Below are 24,495 nucleotides of genomic sequence, written 5' to 3'. Positions count from 1 at the left end.
GTATTTATTGAACATTGAATAGAAGGTGAAATTATATGGATCATACATTTCGTTTAAGTTTATCTAATAATAAACCGTCCATGAGTGCTTTTTACCATCCTAAATTAATACCACGCAAAACACGCTCTATCCTTTTTTGGGAATCAAATTTTCAACTAAAACCCAAATTATGTGTTTCCTCGTGAGATTTGCTTTTTTACTTATTTTGTAATTTTTTTGATAAATTTTGAAGTTTTACTTCTAAAATACAAGCTCATCTCAGATATTGTAAACTTTTTGATAGCCGAGGCGTTCTAATTGCATTTCACAATCAAAGAGACGTAAGTTCAAATCCCGTGATTGTCAACTTGATTTTTCTTTAATTAGATACTCATTTAACCCTAAATTCCTTTATTTAAACATTCTCTCATTCCCAGATTTTTTTTTAATTTCTTGGAGAAATAACAAAACGAATGAATAGCTCCTCAACACCTAAAAATTCCCGTAATGTGCTATTATTATGCGCAATTACTCAAGCAACTGAATGAATTTTCTCAAAAGAACTAATCAAAATGAGCAAAAACTTTTGACAAAAAAATACATTTTTAAACATAGAAAATATCTGCAGAAGCTGCAGAATAATTAACTACAGTGCGCGCTAATTAATATGGTGCTGTTGTTTCATCAAATAAACTTTACCTGACTTATTACTCTGCTACTCATTCTCCCTTTCGGAGATTTTCTTCGTTTCTTTTATTGAGATTTTTCTGTAGTATTTCATTCACTTTATTGTTAATCATTTCCTCATTAAACTTGAAGGATTAGTCACTCTTTTTCCCCTTTTAAAATAATATTCGTTGAATTGTTATCTCTTGATGGGCTAGGAATTTATCTACAACATACAAGATCATTATCTTTTTTGGCAATAAATAAAATGAATTTTTCATTCATTAGTTGTTGTTTTATTGTAATATCTTTGGTTCTCAAATTAAAGTAAATTCAAAGAATTCCTTTTTTCAACTCAAATGTCGTGAATGATGCAAATGAAATTACTTGCAAATCTCATGGTAAACCCTGTAAAGAGCGTGATGTATTTTCGGTGGTGGGTGTATGATTTTAAAATAATATGTATAGGAAATTGAAATACAACACCGAAAGCCTATGGAGTGGGGTGGGGCAGAAAAGAGCGGATGGGCGGATGGTTGTGTTATTGAAAATTTTATGGCTGAATGTGTTGCGCTTTTTCCGCATTTCTCAGGTATATACAACACACCACAAAACATAGGTACTTTATTCACATGTCCCATGGCATTGAACCGCATAGAATGATTTTGAATTATGTCTCATTTTTTTAATCCTTGAAATTTTTGAATATCAATACCATAAAAGGGCTTCCCCAAAAAAAGGGATTAAAAATTTATTCTGTGCGCGCGAGAAAAATTCTGCGTTGAGGAATCTGCAAAGATATTTTATTGATTGTGTGGCAGGTGAAAGGTCAAGCAAAACCCCAATTTAAATGTGGGGGAAAAGTGTTTTTGATTGAAGTGAAAATGTCACATATTTTTCCCTATTCACATACTATAGTAAAAAAAAAATGCTGATTAGCCCCCACGAGAGTGCTAAACTTGGTGGATCACGCAACTTTTCACGAACATTTTCTCACGAATTTTCCATCATAGAATTTTTAATAATTCCTTTCTCCTAAAGTTTATGTTGCTCAAAGTCAACGAAGGCTTAATTTTTTGCCACCACTCAATTTACACGGCATCCGGAATTCATCACTAAATTTACCACTTCCGGTAACTTCCTCAAAATTGCACACAAGAAATTGTAAAACTAACCGCAACCCGTGCGCGTGGATGTCTTACAGCCACGAGGACGAATAAACACTGACGTTGGTATGATTTGATGGGATTCAGATGAGGGACTGTGTGCCTCTCCTTTTGTGACATCAGCTGTGTGCTGCTGTTTGTGTATTATATGTTGGAAAATGTGGCTGGAATATGAATTTTCCGTACATCTCCCTCCACAGTCCCGGGCAGGCGCACACATGGGCCAAAATAAAAGCACATTGAGCTCTTTTGAGTCGACACGCGAGCTTTTGGGGGCAATGGGGGCGCCGAGTGTGGTCTCACAGTCCGGTTTGCGCGTCGTCTAACATCCCCCCACCCACCCCTTCTCAAACTCTGCCCCCAAAAATCCACACACAATTCCCAAAGTAAATTATGGGGTAAGGGAATTTGTGGGGGGTGGTGGTAGAGAGCACCCTATAAGCATGGTGAACATATAAAGTGATTTAAAGGAGCATAAATTTCACAGAAAATTTCTATATTAATACTTTTGTGTGTGTTGTATGCCTACGATATATATTGAGTTTTTCCACGCTGTTGCACCTTTTTTATGGCCCTCTTTCCACCCTGCTGGGAGGAAGTTGTTGCACAAAAAAAAAGTATGCAAAGCATTCAGGAAAGGAAGGAAATTTATTTTGCATTGCTTTATGCTACCGAAAAAAAGACCACATGTTGACTTTATTTTGCTAAAATTTAAAATTGAACTCTATTATGTATTTTGATTAAATTTTAAAATGCTTCCTTTATGTAGATTTAATACATTTACCTACATACATGATATATACATTATGTACTGTATATACTGGGAAAGGTAGATGGGGTAGCTATGAACAAAATTTGATGAATTTATATTCCGATATTGAAAAAAATATATATTTCTTGTATTTTATTATTCTTTATGATTTTTTTAATGTTTAAATTGGAAGTTTTCCATTCAAATCAACCTTGCACCAAAGCTTTAGCTTTGGATATTATTGGATTTTTTTTTAGTAAAATTTAAATGAATAGAGTTCGCAATGAGCGTCAGAAAATTCTCTTCTGTGGGAAAATAATACAGAATTTTCTCTCAATTTTTCGCCTCGCTGCTGCGAGGCTTCTTCAGGTACTGATGGAGGAAAATTCATTTGAAAATTGGCCGGGAAAATAAACTGACATGAAATGCAAATGAATAAGAAGAATCAGTGCTTTAGAAGAAATGCTCTGATTGGCTGATAAGTTCGGGAAAGCTTTCTCATTGGTTTCTATCATAAAATTTCTATGTCTTATCTACGTCTCGACTTGGTTTATTATCGGTGCAAAGTTAAATAGAACCAATAGAACAGAATAAATAAATAAGAATCCTCTAAAACTATTCTGTTAGAATTTTCTACAAAAAAAAGCTTCAAAACTTTAATTCAATTTATTAAATATATAAATTCTTGATATTGCTCTTTGCAAGAATTTTAGGAAAATTTCCACGAGAGTTTTCTCAAAACAAATAGTTTATTGTTCTCACCTATATACTTGAATGGCTTAGCAAATTGATTGTGCAGAGAATGTTCTATTCTTTTACACGTGAAACTTGTCCTCTTGAAAATTGATCAGCATTTTCACCATACTTGGCTTTATTTTATACCTTCCTTCCCTCTCTTCTTGTCTCTCCTCTCAGCTTGAGAGTCTTTGGACATTTTTGCAATTTTATTTGAAACAACGTGACAATTTTGTGGAAATTGAGGATGTTTCTCTGCACCAGCTATAAAGTGAATAAGAATTTTCATTGTGGATTTCTGTGCTCTAAATTTTATTCGGTTTCTCGTGGGAAAATTCCCCCCAACAGATGCACCCTGTTAGAAAATATTTGTGGGTGGGGGAGAATAGGGAGGAGGATGTAGAAGTGAATTGTGACCCTCTTCTGAAGTCAACCAAATCAATCCTTGGTGCTTTATGTTCCTTTGTAGAAATAGGGGAGGATACTACTGGAATCGACCACCCCCCAATCACCCCTATATTGTGAAATCTGACCTCACATCTCATACAAAGAGCATTGAGCATAAGGAATATAAAAGGGATAGACAAGGGAGGTGTCAAATGTAGATCATCCTCCTCTATAATGTACCTGATATTGTGTATACGGAATAGTGTGTCATACAATCCCAATTTCCCGCGAGGGTTGGGATTTCATAGAAAGAGCGAATATCCTACCACATATCTATGTTTATATGGAATATATTATATGTAGGTTACATGTAGGTAGCATGAGGAGAACACCACCAAAGGCGCTCTGCTCTGTCTGTGCACCTCCATCCACAACGATATTACATCTCTCGAGTGGAAGATCGCTTAAATTTCATCTCACATTTAGTTTTGATAGAGGGCATGAAAAATGCGAATAAAAATCCATACACGAAAATTCCGCCTCCGTTTATGACGACAAACACGTTTCATGCACTCAAGCAAAGGAAATACAGCCATAAAAAATGTCGAGTGCTTACCCACATCCTCCTCCACACGATGTGGGGGAGAAATGGGGCGCTCTGGTGCGGAAGGAAAATCCCTCACATGGTGACAAAAGTTGTGCAATTTAGCTTTCATTCGGTAGACACACACACACTCAGACATATTTTATCTCTCAATTCACCGTGACAAATTCCAATGGATGATGTTGAATTATATTGGAAATTCAAATATTTCATTACACATCACATCAGAAACTCCTTGAGGAAAATTTCCATCATTTTTCCATCTATTGCAAAGAGGAATATTTTCTCTTTATAGGGAAAATGTTTCTCTCTCTTCGAAAATTAGGGAGGAGAACTTTTCTGGTCACAGTGACTTTTTTTATGTACATATAACTCACCCCCTGGACAATCAATAAAAACAATAATCTAAATCGAATAGCATATACCTACCACCCAAAATGGACATCCACAACTTTTAGTACCAATGCGGGGGAGACGATTTTTTTTTGGTTGTGCGTGGAAAAGCAAGAAAAATTCCATCGCATTTGGGAACGTAAAGCGACGGACTTTAAATCACAAACTGGACCAGCCAGTGTTTTTTATGAGACCCACAGTGTGTTCCCAGCATTGTGTGTTATGAAAAATTTTATTGCATTCAATGCTCAAATACAAGAGCTTTCTGTGCTCGATGAAATTTTCTTTTGCTGTAAGCTCACGTCTGAAATTTAATCACAAAAAGTATGATTTTCGTGCCAAGTTAGTTCTATTATATATTTTCTGTGATTGTTTCAATGTGAATTGCAATGTTAGACATATTTACTGGAATGCTTATGTAGCGAATAAATAGCCAAAGAATGAAACTAAATGATAGGAAAAGAGCTGAATCTCAAATTGTGGCTGTTTTCACAGGGAAAAATCAGAAAATTTATGAAAATTAGAACTAAAGAAACGAGAAACAGTTTTTCATTTAACCAAGGAACTTGGAAATTCTAGCTTTGGGGTTGAACACCTACCCCTCATGGCAATGGGAGAGTTAATAAAAAAAACTCAATATTCATCACATTCCCACTCATTTATTAAAAGTCTAAATCATTTCGGATGATGCTAAATTTACACGAGACACAGATAGGGATGACAATCGTTTCTGATAGAGTTTAAATCCAATGAAAAAGCACACAAGTACAGAACAGATAAATGTTGTAAGGAAGAAGTATTTCCATGATGAAAAATCCGATTTTAATTCATCAATTGCAATGGTTGAATGTTGTGCTGATGATATGTTGCGAAGCTGCTCAGAAATATTGCCAAAAAGCGGTAGAAAATCCGACATATTCCTATTGGAAGCTATCTGATCGGATGTTAGCTTAGCAATTAGTTCCTGATTTCCCTCCTCCGAGGCACGCTTTGTGGCAATTACTTCCGCAAGAAGCATCTTAAGTTTCTCATCCAGCTGCAGCGATGCAATTTTCTCCCTAAAGTCCGCCACGTCAGTTGCAATTTTTGTTATATTTTCAAGATTTGACGTCAATGCTTTCGTCATTGAGCTCTGCTGTTCGGTATTTGTGAGAATATTCCCTAAGACGGCTTGCGTATCACCTGGGCCCTTTACTGCTGATTGCAGGATGTCCATTAAGTTACCAACCATATCATTGAAGCGAGTCTCAATGTTCTTGAAGAGACGACTAAAACGATTCTCTAGATCAAGGGCTGTCTCGCGGAAAATTAGCATTTTCTCCAATTGCGTGGTATTCCCACTTGCAACATCATCCGTTGCAAAGCAATCAATTCCCAGGACATTTGTATTGAGGGACGTGGCGAGATTTTTGGTATCAAGAAGAACGTTTACTTTTAGATTTTCCAGTATTTGAAGCATTTTCGTGAGGTAGGTGCAGGTGAAGCGATTCTTTGAGAGGGAGATGGTTGTTAAGCTTGGTAAGATCTCTTTGATATCATCCAAATGCTGCAATTCAGTTAACTTATTCTCATGCACAAAGAGTGTCTTTAAACTCGTGAGAGCTTTCAAATGCCTTAGATTGAGCTGTGTTAATTCATTCCCTGAAATATCGAGAAAAATTAGCTTTTTCTGTGCTGTCAGGAGTTCACCATCGATGGCGATTCCCGTTGAACGAAGACTGAGAACTCGTAGTTCTTCCATTTTGCTGAAAGTTGTCGATGTTAGGGGTAGAAGACGATTCTCAGATAGATCCAACTTCTCGAGAGTTTTAATTTTCGTTATATTTCCAATGTCTGTGATGAAATTCCCAGTGAATTCGAGCATGTAGATGGGTAGGGAGGGGTCAATTTCAACATATCGGATTTTATTGTATTTCGCACTGACCCTACTGACTTGCCCGAGGATCTTTATGTAATCCACAGCATTTCCATTGATGATCAATTCACCTTTATCCGCGGCACTACTGTACGTATTCTTTAGCTTTGTGTATGAGAGATTGAGAACAACTTTGGATTTTCCGGGGAATGTTAAACTCCAATCTGTGAGATCATTGTGACTCCCATCGTATTCAATGAGATTCGTACAGTTGACAAAATTAATTCTCATCGTGGACATTGCATTGTTATTGATGTAGATGAATTTAATCTGTCGAAGATCCCAAAAGACATCACCACGAATTGTTTTGATCGTATTGAAGGATAAATCGAGAAGTTCGAGCTTTTTCAATCCCGCAAAGGCATTATTTGATACAGTTGATATTTGATTTCTTGCGAGATAGAGCTCAACTAATTCCGCACCTTCACTGAACACCCCATCCGGGAGGTCGTCCAAATTATTCTCAGACATATCGAGAATCTTCAACTTCTTTGCATTCATCAGCGTTGTCTTTCCATTTAATTGGCGCATTTGGCACTTGGATATATCCACGCGTGTCAATCCCGTGTACGTCGTGAAGAGTGTTAGGGGAAGTTTGGGTAAATTGCAATTGCGAAATTCCACTGATTCAAGCTCCGGAACATCCGTTGATGTACGTGCTTTGAAGATTATGTTGATTCCAATTAAATTTGTAAAGACACAATGGGTGGTGTTGCTTGAAGCACTGTCACATGAAGCAATTTGGAGGGCACTTTGAGCACCCTTGGCCAGGAGAATCATCAAGAAGACTATTGCATTTATTGGTGACATTTTGGGTAACCTTTAACACACATAGAGCATTTCAACTTCACAACTTCTGTCCACACAAGAGCAATATTCTCGCCTTGGGGAATCCTCAGAAAATCGATGATGAATTGCCAGAGCAGTGGTGAAGAGCTCTCTCTAGGGGGATTGAATTGACATTTTCGACCACAAAAGATGATTGAGATTATTGCAAATTTTCATTAAATTGATCTCTGATAAAATGGATTGATTATTGTATCGTCAAAGTAAAACCTTAATTGTGTGTAAGACAGTTCCAGGAAAATTGTGCCCATTATGACCTCAAGCAATTTGCTTATTCAATGTTCTATTCTCAATCAATTTCTAACGACTTATTGATGCATATTCTCTGAAATATTTTACAAAATTTAATTACATTTCAATCACTACACCCTGTGGCGACAATCTTCAAAATTAATTTTAAGGGCACACACAGAGGGAAAAAAGCAAAGTTGGAAATTGACGAAATGACCAAAATGTTCACCCCCCATTTAACCAATTTAAATCACTTCCATTTCAGTAAATCTATTGGGAAATTCATTCACAAAAAAGTGAAAGAGTATGTGTGTGGCAAAAGCTTTCCATCGAGAGTTTGAGGATTCCCACAGAGCGTATCCAATTAGATCCGATTGGACATTTTTTTTTGCACAAAACACAATTTTTTTTTTAAACCGTCAATTTGCACTTCTGGCCACAGCAAATTCCACCGTAGAACTGCTTTTAAAACTTCACCATCACACACTCTGTGAGGCTGGAGTTACATTAAAATGCAAAAAGGAGAAGAAGTAGCAAAATAAAAAAAAATAGAGAAACAAACACGATCCTCTGATATCCCCTTATCGTCACTTCTAAAAAGATTCTTCTTGCATTGTGGTTGGGGAATTTTGTATATTAGAGTTTGTGACGATATGGTGTTTTGCCTCGATGAAGCAAAATAATCACAATGGACCTCCAAGTGTTATCGCGCTGCAAACTTCCTCTCAGTGGGGTCTATTCCACCGTTTTGCTCCCCAAGTTTTTCTTTTTTTTTTTCTTCTGAAATTCCATTAACTAAACAGAAAAAAAACATCTTATATATTTTCTATTCTTCCATTTGGGAAAAATTCTTCTCTTCAGATTTCTATTCTTTGGCATTTCTCCGCCAATTTTCTTCAATGATGTGAATTTTTTTTCTCTTTCTTCCTGCCCCCCCCCTTGAACAGTCGAAGGGTCCCCTTTTTATCGTTTTATACATTCTAGGGAAATATTTTGGAGGAAAAAACTAGCAATGTAAAAGAGAGAGAATTCAATCTTGCGAGAGCTTTTGGCATGGAATCCTCCCCCATGGAGTCTGGAGAAGGATGGTAGATGATGAAGCATTCCATGCAATTTTTCGTGTATGTGTGAGATGAGTTGCCGATAAGACAAACTCGGACCTTCTTTTCCTCACTTCTTCTTCCTCATACCCGGTCCTAATTGTATTCACTCTCTTATCTCTACAGCCACTATCATTTTTCTTCATAACCCATTTCTTTAGGGTCCATTTGCTCCCGTGTGACATTTACAATATCCATCCTACCCCCATTACAACTATACATAATGTATGTATGGTTTGGGTGAGCTTTTAAACAAGAAGGATACTTCTATCCACGATCGAAATCTCCTGCCATTTATCACGAAACTTTAATTAATGCCATTTTAAAAGTTTCCCCAAGAGGATCCTCTTTCTTCTCTATTTTACCCAAGAATAGTTTTTTTTTCATATAAAAAAAGAGTTTATTCACTTTTGTAGCAGAATGGTCCTTATTCGAGAAAACTGATGCATCTTCAATGAATTTTGGTAAGATATTCCTCTCATAAATTGAAATTTAAGTCACACCGCTTTAGACAAAAAGAAAAAGAATCCAGAGAATTTAATAAACCCCATGTTTTTTTGTCTTTGAATTAGCTCACAAATTATGGTGGAGCTTCAAAAAAAAGCATAGTTCGTTAGAGAATCCGTGATAAAATACATTGCGCATTTTTTGCGGGGTCAGGCTCATTGAAATTCACAAAAGCTCAATTTTAAAGTGAAATGTGTGTGTGTGCGCAAAAAAAAAATACATCGCGCGAAAACTTGGTATAAAGTGTGCATGAAAAGCATTTGTGGATTTTTTTTGTGTGAGAAAAGTTCCAAATGAGAATTAAAGGAGCTTTTCAATGCAAAAAAAGCTCCTTAACTATGTATTCTAGAGCATACAAAAGGGGTATGTAATTTTGACGATGTATTTCATCTTCTTTCCGGTTGAAAATATTCATTTCAAGAGCTTTCTCCTGGCTTTCACCCTTCTGTGTGTGGCTTCAGGGTGAGAAAACTGATAGTGCGGGGATGTTTATTTGAACATCCTCATGGGGAAAATTGTTCATTTTTGCTTCTATACCTTGTCTTTCCTCATCCTACTTTCCTATGTGTATATATGGCTTCCACTATTATATAGATTGTGTGATATATTAGGGAGTTATGTGTATTGTACAGCTACCTACCCCCAGTAAAGTAAAATATTTTATATCATCGATAAGAGAATAAATATATCAGTTTTCTCCGGGTTTATGTATAACCTAAACGAGGAACAAAACTCTCCTGTTGTTGGGAGATTTACTTTTTGGAGTAGGTGGGGGGTGAGAGTATGTATGGATCTGCTGGAAACTTTTCATCTGGACAGACACAGACAAATGCTTCCCCATCTTTCATCCCTTCGCCGAATGAAGTAGAAAAGCTTTCATTTGCAGTTGTGGGAATCGATTTCATTCCGCAACTCTTCTCTTCCTTCCTCTCTCACTCTCTGGTACAATTCTCTTGCCCCGCTGTAACCAAATGATTTGTTGCATTAGGTTATCCCTCCCTCCCTACTCGCTCTCTCTATGGGAGATGCCACTCCGGGGGATGAATAATAATTTCATTTTGTGGTTTTCTCTGTGATCGACAGCCCCACCATACCCTTAAACGGGTGGCTGGGATGGTGGACTACCGAGAGAGTTCATAACCAATCCCCGGGTGACACAAAACACACAACAAGCCCCCACCTACATCCCCCACCTCCTCCTCCCTCCCATTGAATGCACAGCAACAACAATAAATCATCCATATTCCATCACGTTGAGCTTTTGCTTTGGGCATGACTTGTGGTCTCTCCTGCCACCCCCATTTTCGTGGGAGAAAGGGAGAAATTGCATTTTTTTCACCCCAATGGCCTACCCTGGGACTCCATTCAATGCCACTCATCTCACCCCTCATGCCACCCATTCGTCTGTCAGTAAATGTTTCAGTCATAAAGCATTTTTCCCAACCACACTTTTCCCCCGCAAAACATTCTTCAAGTGAATGTAATTTTTTTTTCGACAAGCCCATACACACACACAAAAAAAACCCAGCATGAGTTTATTTTGTTGAATGAGGAAGAAAGAAAAAAAATTGCGTGACTCGTTATCACAAACAGAAGTCATACACTTTCATTTCTTCAACAATAATAAGCACAAGAATCCAAATAAATTGGGTTGTGTGTGCGCAAATTCTTCTTGGCGAACTTCCAGAGCGAGACATTTCGCAGTGTGGATGCATTTAATTTTATCAAGCATTGCGATTTTGCCCTTGAAAAGTCGACAGGATGTTTTTCTTCTTTTCTTCTCAAAGTCTCTTTTCTTTTGCTCTCCCATTTGTGGTGTTTTAAAGAGAGAGCGAAAGATTTTTCTTTAAAGTATTTTCAATTGAGAGTTTTGCGATATTTCCTTTACAAAAGTTCTATGAAGAATGAAAAAAATCCCTCCTTTGGGGAATATTTGTTTGAAAACTCCTACTCAACTCTAGAACGTTTGTTCAACAATAAATTCGTAGTTTGATGTACTTTTCCTGATTGACTATGTGCATATAGTACGGTACATACAAAAAAGCTCATAAAGCTCAATCATAAAACATAAAATATACACAGTAAATATGAACAAAATGTTAACATTGTAAATTTTGTTCTCTCTGTGAGATTTTTTTGTGCAATAAAAGTCAATTTTCAGCCAATTCATTGCATTGGAAAAGCTCATTTTTAGTTATATACTTCACTGTCCTTTTTTTAGTTTTTTTAAAGGATAATAAATCCGCAAATATTGGAAAACTCAAATGAAATAATTCTCTACAAAAAAATTCAAAGAAGAATCTTGAGAAGATCCTTGAGACAGGAGGTCTCTTACAAAGAAAACTCCAAAGTATAATATAGAAAAGCTCACTTATATACACCCCCTAAATTACTCAACAATCTTGTTAAATCTAATTTGAAACTTTGAGCAATGAAAATTAAAACGCTGCGTGCTGTGACACGTGCTTTGGGGCTCTGTGTATCCCTTAATTAGCTCCCAAATGCTTCTCAATCATTCTACGTCATACTTGCTATCGTAATATGGAATCTGACGAAGGGACAGACCATTTTGACGAGTGAAAAAAAAAGAGAGGAAAAAATATATTGACATGCTCTCAAAATAAAAAAAAATTGACATTTAAAAAAAATTTCATTAATTTTTCGCAGAAATAACTTCTCATGGAAAAATGGAAAATTTCAGTTTATTTTCCTTTGTATTGTGAAAGAAATTTCTAATTAGCGCTACGTTATTTTATTTATACTTTGTTAAAGCCATAGAGGGATTGTTAAGAGAGATTTATTGGGAAATTTAGTGTGAGCTTTCGTGCAGCGAGTTCCAACCTCTATTCTTCCCAGGTTATATATTTTATTGGAGCGTGTATGTATTTTTAATTACTAAACTTCATGAATTTTGCATTCTCATCAATGCGTTTTATTCATACACACCTCGCCCCCTTGCGCCTGGTGCAGTCGTCGTTTGTGTAAGGGTGGCATTGGGTAACAATGTAGAAATTGCAAATTCACATCTTGTGAATAGCAATGTGGCGAGTTAGCACAGCAAAAGGGGGTTTATGGGGCGCACATGGATATGGGAAAGAAAAATTCTACTGGGTCGATTTGAAAAGTTGAAGGATAAAATTAGGGGGTGTGTTGCTTTGCATTTTTCCCCACCTTCAACCCCTTTAATTTGCAAATGGGAATTTTCTGTGCTAAAAAAAAGAAGGTTTATTAATGGAAAATAATTTACTCAACTACCCCCAGAGGCGATGTAAAATGGCACAAAAAATAACCCCCATAACACACACATAAATTTTCATATTGCTTTTGTACCAAAAGAACTTCCCCACCCCCTCCCACGCTGAAAGGCGTGAGAATTAATTCAGGGGCATTCAGGGTCATTGTGACAAAATATTCAGAGTTGTGAACAGAATTTATAAAAAGGATAAATTCGCAAGTGTTGGCAAGAAAAAGGGGGAGACATTTCTAGAGAAAAAAAAATAGAGAAGAACAAAATGAGCCACGCAGGAGAAATTACTTTCGTCAAATGCACCACCCACTTGGGGGAGCAAGCTTTGGGACTGTGGTGTAGATCAAAATCGAGCTGAGCTTTTGGAAAAGTAACAAAAAGCTCTCCTAATCGCATTGAAAATCCCATGTGGAGAATTTCGGTGAGGGTGTAACTGATGATGAAGAAATATTCAGAGAAATGCGTTTAATATTCTCTCGTTGGCAATTTGGTCCAATTATCGTAACGATATTCGTGACAGAAATTCCAAGAACTCGCCTTATATACGAATGAGAAGTGAAAGGTGCAAAAGTACCTTTTTTTCTCGTACCCTCCAAAGCATCCAAATTGACGATATTGACTCACAAAGGAGCTCCTCAATATTGCGATTAGAGAGAGAGAAAAAGCTCCCCGCGTGAGTTTTGATGTACGTACCCTACATACAATACTCAAAGGTACCCCAAAATTCTTCATCCCAAGGATTTTCTTTTTCTCCCCAAAACTCCCCAAAAAATATAAAAGCTCCATGCCATGTTCTGGTAGGTATAGGTATGTGTGAAAAATAGCTGTTTATTGCTGCTATTTTGCGAGAAACATTTCTTTCATACACAAGAGATCAAAATTATCGATTTTTGTTTTATATAAAAAAATTTCAATCCATGAAAGCATATCCTTGATTAAAATCAAGGAAAAGTCCCTATATGTCGCGGCGGATAGAGGAAACTTTTTGTGACATATGATGTTAAAGTTCAGTGTGAATATATCAAACAAAACTTTTATTATTCGTATATATGAATTTTCTTTCTTTTGTGGAGAGAAAGTTCATCATATTTCGAACGAATATAGAGTTTGTGTGGAATTATTTAAATATTATTTTAACTTCAACACCCATTTTGAAAACTATTTACGGGGAATTCTTATTTTTTCTAAGAATTAAAACAACTTTCTGCTTAATTAAAAAGCTCTAGTAAAAGCTTTCTCGTGAAAAATAATAAAATACTACATATATATTAATTAGTAGATTCAAGCAGATAGAATATTCTGTTAGAAATTTAAAGAGAAAATGTGAAACGTTAGAAATTCTTTAGATAAAATATCAAGAGTATAAAAGCTTAGAAAACCACAGCTCAATCGTAAAAAAAAACTTCAGCATTTTATTGCAAAATCTAACGAGAAAAAAAAACAATCAAATCTTGATTTATTGGTGCATTCACCCCCTTAAGCCACTACATGTTGACAATTGAAATCTAATAAAATAATAGATGAGCTAGAAATGCACGCACACACATGAGAGTTCCGATGCACAAACTTGCAATATATAGTTCCACCCTCAAGGGAAAATCTTTTATTAAATTATTATTCAGCAGAGCTTTTCTTTGCATTTTGCAATAAATCTGACTATTTTTTTTTTCATTTTCACATTAATTCAATTTTATGTTCTTTTGTGCGAAATTTATAGCCCTCGAGCTTTAACGGATATTTTATATTGCATACGATATGTGTGGACAGTGTGAGACAATTGTACGGATTTATTGGTATTTGGGGGTGGAAAACTCCCCTCACTCTCTCTTCCAGAAAAAGTCTGTTCAATGGGAAAACATGGTTAACATTCTTGGAAGCTCTCCTTCGTGTATGTTATATACCCAATCCGTCGATTCTTCTTTTCCTTCTAAACATCCTTTCGGGAAGGCAAACATTGTGCCATATAATGCAATAATAACATCACGATTTGCTCTCTTCATTCACCGTATGTGTGTGTGGGTATGTGCCTCCCGGGCCCACGGTGTCTCCTTCATCGAGGAAATTTGACAGATTCAATTGAAAGTTGCCCCCTTTTGCACAAGAATTCAATATTGTGTACCTATATGTAGGTGGGGGTATACGTACACCATGCGCCAAGACTTGTACCTAACATAAAAATCAGAGCAAGATATGAATTTGAGGAAAAACTTTTCTATATTTCCTTCATCCATTGTTAGCTCCTGCTCCAAATTGAGGGAAGAATTTGTCAATGTGGGGCGAAAGTGGAGGATATTGAGAAATGTTGCAATTTATTTCCTTGGCTTCATCGACAATTTTCGTAAACTTCCATCGCATGATTGATATTTCGATAATTCACACAATTTTATCTCTTCCGTAACTTTTGAGATTTTCTCCACCTTTTCTCTCTTTTTTTAATTAAATTTTAGTCTTTGATTTCTAACGTTTCTTGCTCTTGTTATATTTTTTTTTTACTGAAACTCTAACGATTGGCATTTTATCCTTTAACTAACCAGCTTTATAAAATCAATTTGTGAAAAAAATATTGAACGTCGTCTTTAGAAAAATATACTCAATAATGCAAATTTACAACTCCACAAATCTATCTTAAATGTATGCATTATGCAAACTACATTCTGTATTATGCATAAGTATTGCCAATTTATGCAAATAAAGTAAGAAAATTTTTCATTCTTCTACAAAGAGGAGATTTTTGAAAGGGAAATCTTTAAAAAAAATCGCTTGAAACTTTAAGCACTTTCCTATGCAGAGCTTTATGCTTTTCAATTTAGAAATATATGTAGGTATACTGTTAAACCATCCCCATAGCCCATTGTGCGTTTTGCAAAACTGATGCAATCTCCTGTTGTATGGATTTACTCTCTATACTTCTGGGGTTGAAGTGTGGTTTTGAGCATCAGGTAAGCATTTCAATATTCATATTTAAGAGGATATTGGATGCTACAATATTATGCAGCATAGATACAATGTACATAGTAATGGGAAGGGTAACGAGTTGAGGGGTAGAAAAAATGAAGAAGAAAGAGAAAAACTCACCTTGAGTGGATCGCAGGACGGGACGTAGGCTGATGTTCGTCGTCCTACGAGGGAACGGCAGCCGATGCTGCTGCTACGTCGGTCGGAAGTTCGTTCTGTGGGCACAGGAAGCATTTTGTCCGTCCAGTTGAGTTGACACACTACGGATGCTGGTGGCGTCACCAGGAGAGACAGCACACACACGGAGTACACACAGTGTTGAAAAGAGCGAGGTCTACCACCCCGGCATGTTGCACGTTTTCTGCCCCATGCACAGCTCCTGTGGGAATTCCTCGTGTGCTGGATGGAAAAGTTGCTGAAGATTTAATTCCATGTATCACAAAGTTCTGCCACTCTTGAGATTTGATTTGCCCGTGGATGGTGCACAGACGCTTTTAATTGTGTCACTTTTATTCTCTCTCTTGCCTGCTCCACGTCACTGCTGATGAGGATGATGAAATGACGTAGCCCTCATCATATTCCGCATACCTCGCAAGTCGCAATCTATATACAATTCCAAGCTGTAATGAGAAATTTTCAACATAAACTTTTCATTCATCAACCAAAATGCATTTTGCTTCTTCTGCTAAATCATCATATAGATAATTTTTTTCCGCGAACATTGCAAGGGGTGGATCATAACAATTTTGCTTCCTCATTTTTTCCCTCCTTCATCGTCATTAAATGCCCTTAAGGGGAAGATGTGGTGCAGTAAATTGAATACAAACCACCACTAAAATGCCATCAAATGTTGGGCAACACTGAAAAGTTGTACAACTGCGAGGCAATTTCGTGACGGGCTGACGGGCACATCAGTTGGCAACACACAAAGAGGAAAACTTAATTACCAACTATGCAACCAATTAAACTTTCTTTTCTTCCCTCTATCCCTTTTCTTCAATGCCACACTCTGCACATGGAGGAGGATGGGAGCTCCCTTGGGGACCTTCTCACTGTGTCCTTACAAGTACTTTTTGCAAGGAGTGTTTTCTCCTCAAGACACGATTTACTTGAGCACGAAGGAATATATGGGAGCTTTGGGGGATTTCAATGGGTCACAGAGGTGTGCTCGTTAATTATTTCACAATGAATACTTCAAAATTTATTGTTGAAAAAATTTATTTTAAGACTGTTTCAATCTTTTGGAGAAATTTTGATAAATTCTTCAACACCTTTGCCTCAAGAGGAATTTTTAAATTTTGCATTTAAATTTTAAAGCATAATGCTCAATTTAATCACATGTTTAGATTAAATTTATCACCCCACAGGGGTGAATTGATTAATAATTCACTAAAAGCTCTTGCCAAAGCCATTCAACAGTTTTAAATCTCTTTAAAAATCATCAAAAATTCAAAAATACATTTCACATTTAATTTACGACCATTAAATTAAATAAATTGCGATAAAAATTCAATGGGGTTTTCATGCCTTCGAGGAAAATATAATATACTCTCATATTTCTCCTCAAGAGAGCTCAAGACATATGGCTTTTCACGTCGCCCAAAGTGACTGGGAATACGATGGGAAATAGAGATGTTAACATGGTGAAGAAACATCGATATTATTCAAACAATAATTCGCATTGTATACATTCGATCATGCAAAAAAGCACCCAAATGTAATTTATCACCACTAAAAAGGAACATATTGAATAGGTTTCTGTCGGCATCTCTATACTCCCCTTGGGGAGGTTACATAGCCATGCTAAAGGAGGTGTTTGAGGTTACCCATGTGCGAAGAAAAAAAAACGACACCCATAAATCAATCATGATACAACTTAAATTGTTCTCTGTATGTAAAAAAAATGTGTGCGGGAGGTTTGCTTCTTCTCGAGGGACTTTTGAGATTCTCAAACATCTGTTCTTCCGCGTGAATGGGGATGTTTTCACTGCCTCCCGCCCTCCAATCCCTGGATTGTGTCATGAATACTCCCGGAAGAATTTCTTTTTAATCTCTTGCCCCACATCAAGCTGTCAAATTGCATACATTCCGAATTTAATCCAAAACCGCATGGACCGCACATAGAGTTGAATGTCTGAAGAGAATTTAGCATTACCTCCTTTTCACAGAGAGAGCTTTTACTCTCTCGATGATTCCATTTTGGGAATCCTTTGGGGGATTTTATATAAACCTTCTAAAATTTACTTTAAAAGCCTTCAAAGTACCCAATTGGTGTCATTTGCGTACATAAGAAATAAATCCACCTATCAATACAACTTATTTCTTATCCAACGAATTTTTTGGGGTGGTTTGGGGGTGTGTAAAAGCAAAGAATATCGGACTAAAGTCCTTTTATATGAATAACATAATCCATCTTGTAATTCCTCTTTTTTTTTGGGGATAAATGCTCATAGGGCTTTGTACGAGGGATGAGCCACTTTACGAGCCCCATTGGTAATCTTTTATGCAATCTCTCACACACACAGCATCTTTGCTCTTCTTTTCACACATTGATGGAAAACATCCTCCTTTTCTTCCACCCGGGCGCAACACCCACACACAATAACAAACACTCAATGGCGAACTAAATAGCAATTGCAATAAAAATAAATCCAAATAAACCCACTGAGGAGGGCAAAACTTGCGACAAGCATGAAAATCCCGCCTTAGGGTGCTTTTTGTCTTTTTCCCCCTTTCTCTCTTCCTTCCTTCGCGTCCTTTGCGGTAGGACAACATTGAATTAAAATTGCGATAATAGCACTGATTTTCTATTAAAGTTGAGCAGGATTTTTTTTTATACAAACAAGCACAGGCTTCATGTATTAAATTATGTATAATAATATGAATTTCATGCTTTGTGCCGTGGTTAACCCATGTCATACGGAGAAAAGCCCTCATATAGGAATATTTTTGCACCTCCACTCGCCTTTTTGTGCCATCCGCATGAATTTCCTCTTCTCATTGTTACATCCACTTAATCTCCTTCACATCATCTTCTCTGGCATATTCCTGACATGGTGTCTGCATGCAGAGGAACAGAGAAAAAATTCCCCTCTATAGTTTATCATTAATTTAGGTGAAGAACAAGAGAAAAATTGTTACCCATTTAATCCACTTTTCCATCTGCAAGTGAATTTTATCACAATTGCTTTAGGAGGAGGGTGGTTGTTGAGTAAGAAATGTCAGTAATTTTAGACATTTAAACTTTTGAAAGATTTTAGTTTTTTTTAAATTTTTTATGTTATGAAAAGCTTCTTTGTGAAAATTCTATTCAAAAGAATTTATAACGAAAAACTGAATTAGTTATGGTATCTTTCAAAACTTTCAAATTAACGAATTATCTTTGAGAACAATTTGACAGTTGTTTCCTTGCGTTTAAAACATTGAAAGCTTCAAAAATTTCTTAGCTAACAACTTTGTTTATTGATTAGATTGATTTACAAGAAAATCAAATAATCGGAAAAAAGAAGATTTTCCTTATTCCTCGAGAAGCTTTTTGAGCTTTTTTCGCAATATATACATACGTACACAGTTCAGTTAACCTACATTGCAAAAGTTACCGTTGGAGTTTGCTAATATTAAATTTCCAGAAGTTCTTCATCACGTCATTCCATTATATGCTTTCAGCAAGAAATGCGAGCAATTCAACCGAACTAACTTATACTACACTTATACCCAATAACTTTCTGCTACTGCGGATATTTAGAGCACAAAATGCCATTGTTGCACCACAAAAGTACAATTTCATCCCGCCAAATTAGCTTGCATTTGAATGGAATTCAATCTTTATTATACGAACAATACAATCAAATAAGGGGCTTTTGGCATTACAATTTCATCATTTAGAAAAGCTCCTCTAAATCCTTCTTTGCTCTAAGCTAAATGGGGAATAACCCGGGGGTGCAATGAAATAAAAAAAAAGTTGTTGTCTTATGATATTTTCGCATGACAGAACATTGATTTAGAATGTGTCTACTTCACTCCGACAGTACTCCTCTCTAAATTAAAGACAAATCTGATTATCGCAAAATCCGATCGAAAGTTCCACCAAAGTCTCAATGTTTGTGTGAGGATGATGGGAACTTTCGTATGAATCAAAACTTTTGCAATTGGCTGGTGCTTGCCAAAGACATCTTCTCTGTTGGGAAAAGAAAGATTACGGGACATGCTGGGTGTTGAGAAAGCTTTTCTCTACTCTCTCTAAGAAAATCACGCAACTTGATTTTATTGCGCATTGAAGTGTGTTTATCGAAGAATTTACGGATAATTTTGAGGGTTTGTGAAATTTCTCTCATTATTTTGCTCTTTTCGACGAGGGGCGCTATTGGCGCTTAAGAGAATACAGCAGCTTATTGCTAACTTCATTCCCTTTAATCTCATGCATTTTGGCGTCCTTTGTCCGCCATTTTTTCCCTCAACAATAAAACTTTCTTTCTGATCCCTTTTTATGCATTTTAGAGAGTTTTAAAAAATAATTTAATGTGCATTAAGTGACAAAGAATAGCTTTTATGGCATTAGCAGGCCACAATAGGGGGGGGGGAGGGAGGTAGAATAAAGCAAAGCTGTGATTTCGTTTATGGCCACAGTGTGGAAAACTTTCTGATATAGCATCCATTGGGTATATCTGCACACCATATCATCCTTATACCCAACAGTCCCAGGCAACCCCCAACTCTATTCGATTTTTTTTCTCTCCATTCTGCTTCTTTTCGATAATTTCTTTTTTTTGTGTGTGCCTGAACACAAAAAAAAACCAAGAGAATCAAATTCCCCAAGATGGGACAGATGGAGAGACGATCCGACCCATCTATTGATTTTTCTCATCATGAAGACGACACGTGGAAAAAAAATCTTGCTAATGATGAGGAAAGATCCTTTTTTTGGGCGGGAGGCTCTGAAATTTAAAACTAGAAACGTTCATATTTTCTACAAGTCACCAAAGCTATATAGCAAGGGAACAGTGGGGGGAGGAGCGTGGGGAGTCTCTCAATGTTTTTCGGTCCACACACACACAATACTGCCGTGTGGAAACAGTGACAACATGCAAGAAAAATTACAGTGGAGTTGATAAAGTAGCATCTGCCACAGGCACGTCTTTTTGCTTGGCTGTATCCTTTTATATTTCACTTGGGTGGTGGAGTAGTAAAAAAAATATTTCTTTTGCGGATCAAAAGCAGGATGCTTCTCTTCCAAATACATGCCCTTCCTTTTATTATATACATATATCGTATTGGTTTATATATATAAATTGAAATGTCTATATTCTGTCTCAGCAGCACCATAATTCGTGATATATGACGCAAGGGACTTTCATCGGAAAGCGTATTAAAGTGATCAATTCCATATTGAGCTTTCCTTCCCAAACCACATAATCATTCATTCTATTCCATAATTCCTTTTAAATCATCACACACACATATTCTTTGAGGGAGAACCTTAACTACATAATATTGGGTTTTTCATTTTAAATTCTTGTGAAGTGTTCTTCTTATAAACACATTAGAATTAATAATCATACCTTGCAATTTCTATTATTTCGTTTCTTGGTAATTGGACTCTAATGAATACTTATTATTGAATGATTCTAAATTTCTCTTACACGGAGAAAATCTTTCAATTTTAGCACGTAAATTTTGAGAACTGATCTTTGAGAGATTTTTTTTTTACTAAAAACGAAATTTTGAATAAAAAAATCAATTTTCTTTTAATCAATTAAATAATTGTGTTTCATTTTGTATTGTTATCATGTTCATTTCCTTTAAATTCACCTATTCTTTTTATTTAAATTAGTCTTGCACAGCGTACCTACACCCCATAAGCGAGCAATAGTCAATAAAATTATTCTCATTTAGTTAATTATTTATCAAATAAATTTGTCCGCATAGCCTTCAGAAATTTTCCTCATTACACTACCCGCAAAAAGTTCCCAAAAGTTTACGAGTTTTGAGCAGAGTTTTTAAATTATCCTTGCAACAAAAGCCTATTTTTCAAAATCATGTCCACTATAGGCTAAAATGCAAAAGTTTGAAATTAAAATTTGGGAAAATTTTAAAGAAAAATTAATTTGCAAAATTCACTAAAATAACTGCCAAAAAATAACGGCTTTTAATGAAAATTCTAACAGATTTTCATTTTTATTTTATTTTAAAATTCGTTCGAAAACTTCTTTTGAAACTCCCAAAGATTCCAAAAGTCTTTGACTATTTTATTAGTCTCTTAAAATTGCCCTAAAATCCACAATTTGTGCTCACCTGGTAACTTTTTCCTGGCAGTGTATATTTTTATAGCAAACCCCTTGAACTGTATGCAATTTCCAAAAATGGTGAAGAATAATATTCCAATTTTCACATGCCCAAATTTTAAGGAATATTGCTTTAAAATTTACTCCAAAAAAAACAGACACATTTGCATAGATAAAATTAAACATTTAGTCTGTATAATTTTATTATCATTCTGCTGAAGGCATCAACCAAACCAAATAAAAAAAATGAACAAAATGCTTCTGCAGAAGTTCTCCTCATTGTCACATTTTTAAACTCCCCGTTTATGGAGAGAGAAGACACTTCTTTAATGACCTACTTTTTAGCAATTCAATTCAAAACTCAATGAATTGCAAAACATTGTATGAGTGGAGAAAACTTCTCTATTAATTTTTCCCCCCACACCGCGCGTCTTTTCTTCTTCGTTTTTTTTTTGTTCACAAAGTAAAAGAAAAGAAAAGTTCGTTTGGTGAAGTTGCTGTCGCATCGTGACATATTGCAAAAAAAACGTTAGGAGAAAAAAAATCAATTTAAAGGGTATAAGAAAATTATTATTAGTGGTGGAGATTATTAGGTCAAATATTAACTCAATATTGTGGATTAAAGTTGACGCTGCATGTTGAATAAATTAAATTGGATGCTATACGAATCTACAAATTATACAGCATTGTGTCAGGCTTGTGCATGAGTTTGTTTGTCCACCCACACAGAGGGACATCTCAATAATATCAATTAAATTGTAATTATGCTGCGGGCATTGCTAATTGAAGTGTTTGATCACAACCCTCGCCCCAGGGTGGGAGGAAGGAGGCGTGAAGGGAAATTGTCCATCTGATAGTAATATAAATAAATTCATAATTCATTAAAATCAATTATCCTTAACGCAAAACACATTGTAATAGCGGGACGGGGGGTGGGCGCGCATTTCTCTGGGAATTAATTACCCCCTTTATGCGCTTGGAGAGATTGAAATCTAAAACACCTAAATTACTCAATAATCTCTACGCTCGCATAGACCCTTTCCCACCCCCTCGCAACACACAGAGTGAGGCATCCCTCTCGACTAAAATACCTCCTCTACTTAAAGACTCCGCCGTCGCTACAAATTCGTGATTAGCCAACATATGTGAAAGAGGAGAAATGGGGGGAGGGTGGCGCACAAAAGGTCTCTCAGATCGCGATGGAATCACGCAAATATTTTTGAAGGTGAAGTGAAATGAGCAACATACATGAAAATTCAGTCACTCTTCACATGTTGTATGTTGGGGGACCCTCTTCGTGTTGTACCACCCAGCAGCATTCCTTCACACAATACTCACTACACAACACACGGGGACTCTCCCATAGAACACAAAAATACACACAAGACGAACGAAAAAAAAATCACAAAATTTATCGTGGCAATTATGAAGCAATTCCACCAATTTTCTCAACACTCTCTCCACACACGATCACACTTAGACGTGATTAATTTATGTTAACTAACCCCGAAGGATTTCACTTCTTTTTCCTCTCAATGTGGCATTCACACACAACACTCCAACATCCGAGAGATGCGCACACGATCCGTGCAAGAAGGCGCTTCGGAGTGTACTGAAAAGCGCGAGGAGCTTTTGGGGGGCTTTTTTGAAGAAGTGTTAATGAACATCGCATCGGTGTGCTTTTTCCCTTTGCACCCGCACTCGTGAGAGACAAAACTCACCTCCTCCGTGAAAAACGGAGAGTTGAGAGTCTCACATCTCCCCTACTCGCACGCTCTCTCTCTCATTTTCCCGGCTCTCTGTGCACATCATCTCTTTGGGAATGTGCTGCGGGGAACTTCATCTCCTCAGGAGGAAGTTCAAACCCCAGAGTATGTTGCAGCATAAACTCGCTATGACTTTTTTTATGCTCACATATGTAGAGAAATATTGAAAGAAATTTCCCTCCTTTTTGTTTAACTTTTAAAACACTTTAAAAAAAACTTTAGCTTTTTTAACTGAAATAATTGTCCAATATCTTTCATCAATGTATTTCTTTTGAAATATTGGTCATTTTGACTAATTCATTTGGTCAATGATATTTGACAATTTTATTCACTGGTTTTGTCTAATTCATTTAGTCAAAGATATTAACAGTTTTATCAAGTAAAAGAATTTTGACTAATTCATTTGGTCAAAGATATTTGACGCAATTTTATTCAGCAAGTCTATTTTAACTAATTCATTTCGTTCGAGATATTTAACAATTTTCTTCACTGATTTTGACCAAATCAAATGATTGAAGCTCTCGCCTAATACGATTATCTGAATCATTCTGTCAATATAATAAATCTCCTTCTGTGGTTTTGACCAATTTAATTTATTTTATTTTATTTTTGCTGTGGAACTCATGAAACTCAAAATAAATTTTGCTTTTTTGTCTATTTAATTTAGTAATTTTAACCAAAACACTTCTGTCAATTTAGCACAAAGAATCAGTTATTTTAACAATTTTTTAAGACCTTTTCAAATGAAAAGGAAAATTCAGCTAAAAAGCCGTAAGAGAATCGCAAGCATACAGAGAATTGCACGATTCTGCCACTTTTGATTCCCACAACGTGGAGAGATGGAGAAAATGTTCCCATGAGAGAAAAGTCGTGCAGAGAAAATTTGCGAGAGTAACATGTGAAAAATCTTCTGCAATATTTTCCCCCACTCTCGCAACTTTTGAGAACATTTCCAAAGATCCTTCC

The 24,495-nt window shown here is 36.2% G+C and overlaps 3 protein-coding genes across 11 annotated transcripts in view; 1 reads left to right on the top strand and 2 right to left on the bottom strand.

Moving 5' to 3' along the window:
* Nucleotides 1-23,393, bottom strand: part of LOC129788448 (regulator of G-protein signaling 7-binding protein) — a 37,305-nt gene extending 13,912 nt beyond the window's left edge. The window contains exons 1-2 of one of the 3 annotated variants that reach the window (XM_055824546.1): nucleotides 23,012-23,393; nucleotides 15,603-16,102 (exon numbers count right to left, since the gene is read on the bottom strand). In XM_055824546.1, the coding sequence (XP_055680521.1) occupies nucleotides 15,603-15,716 (114 nt within the window). In that variant the 5' untranslated portion in view covers nucleotides 15,717-16,102; nucleotides 23,012-23,393. Of the gene's footprint in view, nucleotides 1-678; nucleotides 4,829-15,602; nucleotides 16,103-23,011 lie in introns of those variants that run through there. The other 2 variants (XM_055824549.1, XM_055824548.1) reach the window with 2 other exon arrangements.
* Nucleotides 1-24,495, top strand: part of LOC129788401 (N-acetylgalactosaminyltransferase 7) — a 783,634-nt gene that overhangs the window by 160,967 nt on the left and 598,172 nt on the right. The gene's annotated exons all lie outside the window — the stretch shown is intronic.
* On the bottom strand, nucleotides 5,321-8,188 carry LOC129788393 (toll-like receptor Tollo). Of its 7 annotated transcripts, XM_055824418.1 has the most exons (3): nucleotides 8,025-8,161; nucleotides 7,653-7,767; nucleotides 5,321-7,538 (listed from the first exon to the last, which is right to left on the bottom strand). In XM_055824418.1, exon 3 carries the CDS (start codon nucleotides 7,404-7,406, stop codon nucleotides 5,352-5,354), a length of 2,055 nt encoding a protein of 684 aa, XP_055680393.1. In that variant the 5' UTR covers nucleotides 7,407-7,538; nucleotides 7,653-7,767; nucleotides 8,025-8,161; the 3' UTR covers nucleotides 5,321-5,351. The 7 variants fall into 7 exon arrangements, with proteins under 7 accessions (XP_055680393.1, XP_055680394.1, XP_055680397.1 ...); XM_055824419.1 differs by lacking the exon at nucleotides 7,653-7,767 and having other exon boundaries at nucleotides 5,321-7,416; nucleotides 8,091-8,188; XM_055824422.1 differs by lacking the exon at nucleotides 7,653-7,767 and having other exon boundaries at nucleotides 5,321-7,416; nucleotides 8,054-8,177.

Source organism: Lutzomyia longipalpis, chromosome 2 (genome assembly GCF_024334085.1).
Source record: "Lutzomyia longipalpis isolate SR_M1_2022 chromosome 2, ASM2433408v1".
NCBI lineage: Eukaryota > Metazoa > Arthropoda > Insecta > Diptera > Psychodidae > Lutzomyia > Lutzomyia longipalpis.
The sequence above is the reverse complement of the archived record's forward strand: the minus strand, read 5'-3'. Positions and strand labels throughout refer to the sequence as shown.